This window comes from Heterodontus francisci, unplaced genomic scaffold, assembly GCF_036365525.1.
Source record: "Heterodontus francisci isolate sHetFra1 unplaced genomic scaffold, sHetFra1.hap1 HAP1_SCAFFOLD_70_2, whole genome shotgun sequence".
NCBI lineage: Eukaryota > Metazoa > Chordata > Chondrichthyes > Heterodontiformes > Heterodontidae > Heterodontus > Heterodontus francisci.
In genome coordinates, this window is record NW_027141156.1 from 1,407,501 (window position 1) to 1,410,963 (window position 3,463).

The window sequence follows — 3,463 nt, forward strand, 5'->3', positions numbered from 1 at the left end:
ACACATGCTCTCTCTGACTCCATCACACACACACACATACACTCTCTGTCAAACACACGGGCATGTTCTATCACACACACGCATACACACACTCATACACACACATGCGCTGTCTCTCTCTCACACACACACATACACACATACCCTCTCTCACACACACGCACACACACACGCTCTCTCTCTCACACACACACATGCTCTCTCTCAGAAATACACACGCTCTCTATCTAACACACATACATGCTCTCTTGGATGCACACTCACACACGCTCATACACACACTCACTCACACACTTATGCACACACATGCTATCTCTCTCACACACTCACACATGCACACTAATACACACATACTCTCTCAGACGCACAATCAGACACACAGACACACGTTCTCTCATGCACACACACACCCTCACTCTCATACACACACACGCATGCTCTCTCTCTCACACGCACAAACACATGCTCTCTCTCAGAGACACACAGGCTCTCTCTCTCTTATACACAAACACACACACACTCTCTCTCACCCACATACGCTCTCTCTCACACACACATGCTCTCTCTCAGAAACGCACACTCTCTCTCTCTGACACACACACACACACACAGGTCACACCCCAGCACTGGGCCTGCCATATAAACACACACACTCACTCACACACACACACACATCACACCACAGGCATTAAGACAGAGTCTCTCAGTCAGTTCAGTATTTAACTCTTGACACAAGTCCACTGTGCTGCAGATGCTGGAAATCTGAAATAAAAACATAAAACGCTGGAAATACTCTGCAGGTCTGGCAGGAAGTTTTGAGAGAGAAACAGAGTTAATGTTTCAAGTCGCTGACCCTTCATCAGAACTGGGAGAGATTAGAGATGGAACCGTTTTTCAACCAGACGGGGAAACAGGAGGGCGAGGGAGGATTATGATCAACATTGAATTTAACAATTTCAATATCATCCTTTTATTGTTTAATCTCTCCTGTTTTCACCGTATCACAGACCTTCCCATTCGTTCATTCAGGTTCAATCATTTTAATACATTACTGGATTCAGGAACACATTTATAAATCTCAATAAGTCCTCAATCAAACTGGTAACTTTGCTCCAGTCTGATGTATAATTTATCTGTTTATTTCCCTTCCTCACAGTTAACTTGCTGACGATTGGGATCCTGTCTCGGGGAAAGTGCGGTCTCTCCAAATGTGTCACTCGCTACCTGGTGGCCATGTCAGCGGCGGATCTTGTGGTCATTATCCTGGACCTGATTTTGAGACACATTCCCATTGTTTATCGGGAACAGTTTCTGTTCCTGCAGTCCATCCCCGTGTGTAATATCCACGCCGTCCTGCTTTACGCAGCCACAGACTGTTCTGTCTGGTTCACCGTCACTTTCACCTTTGATCGATTTGTAGCCATTTCTTGCCAGAAGCTGAAAAGAAAATATTGCAGTGAGAAAACGTCGGCTGTGGTTGTGGGAACAGTGACTGCGCTCAGCTGTTTAAAGAACATCTTCTGGTATTTTATGTTAACAGGTCTGTATTGGCTGGTGAATGACCCCTGGTTTTGTTGGGTAACAGGGGATGTTCATTTCTCTCGAGTCTGGATAACAATCGAGCTCCTTCACAACATTCTAACCCCGGGGATCCCATTTGTGCTGATTCTGCTGCTCAACGCTCTCACCGTGCGACATATTTTAGTGAGCAGCAGAGGACGCAGGAGACTCCGAGCTCACAGCAGTGGGGAGAGTCGCAGAGACCCCGAGATGGAGAGTCGAAGGAAATCCATCATTTTACTGTTAGTTATCTCGGTGAATTTCATCCTGTTGTGGGCCATGTTAATGGTGTATTCAATATGGAAGAGGATGTGGTATTTGGGGCATCAGTCTGTTCCTCCCCGTGTGTTTATGCGGGAATTGGGCTTCATGCTGCAGCTCCTGAGTTGCTGTACAAACACTGCAATTTACGCCGTGACCCAGACTCAGTTCAGAGAGCAGTTGAAGAATGTGCTGAATTATCCCTTTACTACAATTGTTAAATACATTCAATGATCATAGGAGGGGGAGGAGCCTGTCACCGTGGAGACAGAGCGGAGGCGGGGCTTGTCACCATGGAGACAGAGAGGGGGCGTGGCCTGTCAACATGGATACAGAGCGGGGGCGGGGACTGTATCCACGGAGACAGAGTGGGGTGTACACTGTCACTATGGAGACAGAGCGGGGCTGGGCCTGTCACCATTGAAACAGTGCGGGGATGGAGACTGTCACCATGGAGACAGTGCGGGGGCGGAGCCTTTCACCATGGAGAGATGGAGGTGGAGACTTTGTCCCTGGTGACGGAAGATTGGAGGTGATGTCTGTTTCAAGGATGATGGGAAGTGGGGGCGGTGTCTGTTTCCAGGATGACGGGGAGTGGGGGGTTGGTGTCTGTTTCCAGGGTGATGGAGAGTGGGGCCGGGGTCTGTTTCCAGGGTGACAAATGAGGGAGGCAGGGCCAGTTGCCAGGGTGATGGAGGAGTGGAGGCGGGACCAGTTTCCAGGGTGACCGGAAGTGAGGGCGGGGCGAGTCTCCAGGGTGAAGGGGAATCGTGGCGGGGTCTGTTTCCGGGTTGACGGGCAGTGGGGCGGGTCTGTTTCAAGGGTGACGGCGAGTGGGGCGGAGCCTGTTTCCAGGGTGATGGGGAGTGGGGGCGGGGTCTGTTTCCAGGTTGATGGAGAGTGGGGGCAGGGGTTGATTCTCCAGTGACGGAGTACGGGGGGCGGGTTCCGTTACCATGGTGACGGAGAGTGGGGGCGGGGTCTGTTTCTTGGTTGATGGAGAGCAGAATCGGGGTCTCTTTCGAGGGTGAAGGTGTGTGGGGGCGGGATCTTTTTCCGGGGTGGTGGGGTGCCTGGGCGGCGTCTGTTTCCAGAGTGACAGAGGGTGGGAGCGGGGTCTGTTTCCACGGTGAAGGAGAATGGGGGCGTGGTCTGTTACCGTGGTCACGGAGAGTGGAGGTGGGGTCTGTTACCAGGGCAATGGAGAAGGGGGGATGTGTCTTTTACCAAGGTGACGGAGAGTGGACGAGGGTTCTGTTATCAAGGTGACAGAGATTGGAGGTGGGGTCTGTTTCCAGGGTGATGGGTTGTTGGGGCGGGGTCTGTTACAAGGGTTATGGGAGTGGGGGCGGGGTCTGTTTCCAGGCTGACGGGGAGTGTGGGCGGGCTCTGTTTCCAGGGTGACGGGGAGCAGGGGTGGAGTTTGTTTCCAGGAAGATGGAGAGTGGAACGGGGTCTGTTACCAGGGTGACGGGGAGTGTGAGCGGGGTCTGTTTCCAGAGTGACGGGGAGTGGGGTCAGAGTATATTCCCTGGCTGACGGGGAGTCGTGGATGGGTCTGTTTCCTGGGTGATGGGGAGTGGGGGCGGGGTCTGTTACCAGGCTGACAGGGAGTGTGGGCGGCGTCTGTTACCAGGGGGAT

At 52.2% G+C, this 3,463-nt stretch overlaps 1 protein-coding gene across 1 annotated transcript in view; it reads left to right on the plus strand.

Annotated features, from left to right (window-relative positions):
• Nucleotides 1-2,055, plus strand: part of LOC137362324 (probable G-protein coupled receptor 139) — a gene marked incomplete at its 5' end in the record, with an annotated part of 100,060 nt that extends 98,005 nt beyond the window's left edge. The window contains one exon of the mRNA XM_068026736.1: nucleotides 1,157-2,055. Coding sequence (XP_067882837.1) covers nucleotides 1,157-2,055 — 899 coding nt within the window. The remainder of the gene's footprint in view (nucleotides 1-1,156) is intronic.
• Between the last annotated feature and the right edge of the window lie 1,408 nt (nucleotides 2,056-3,463).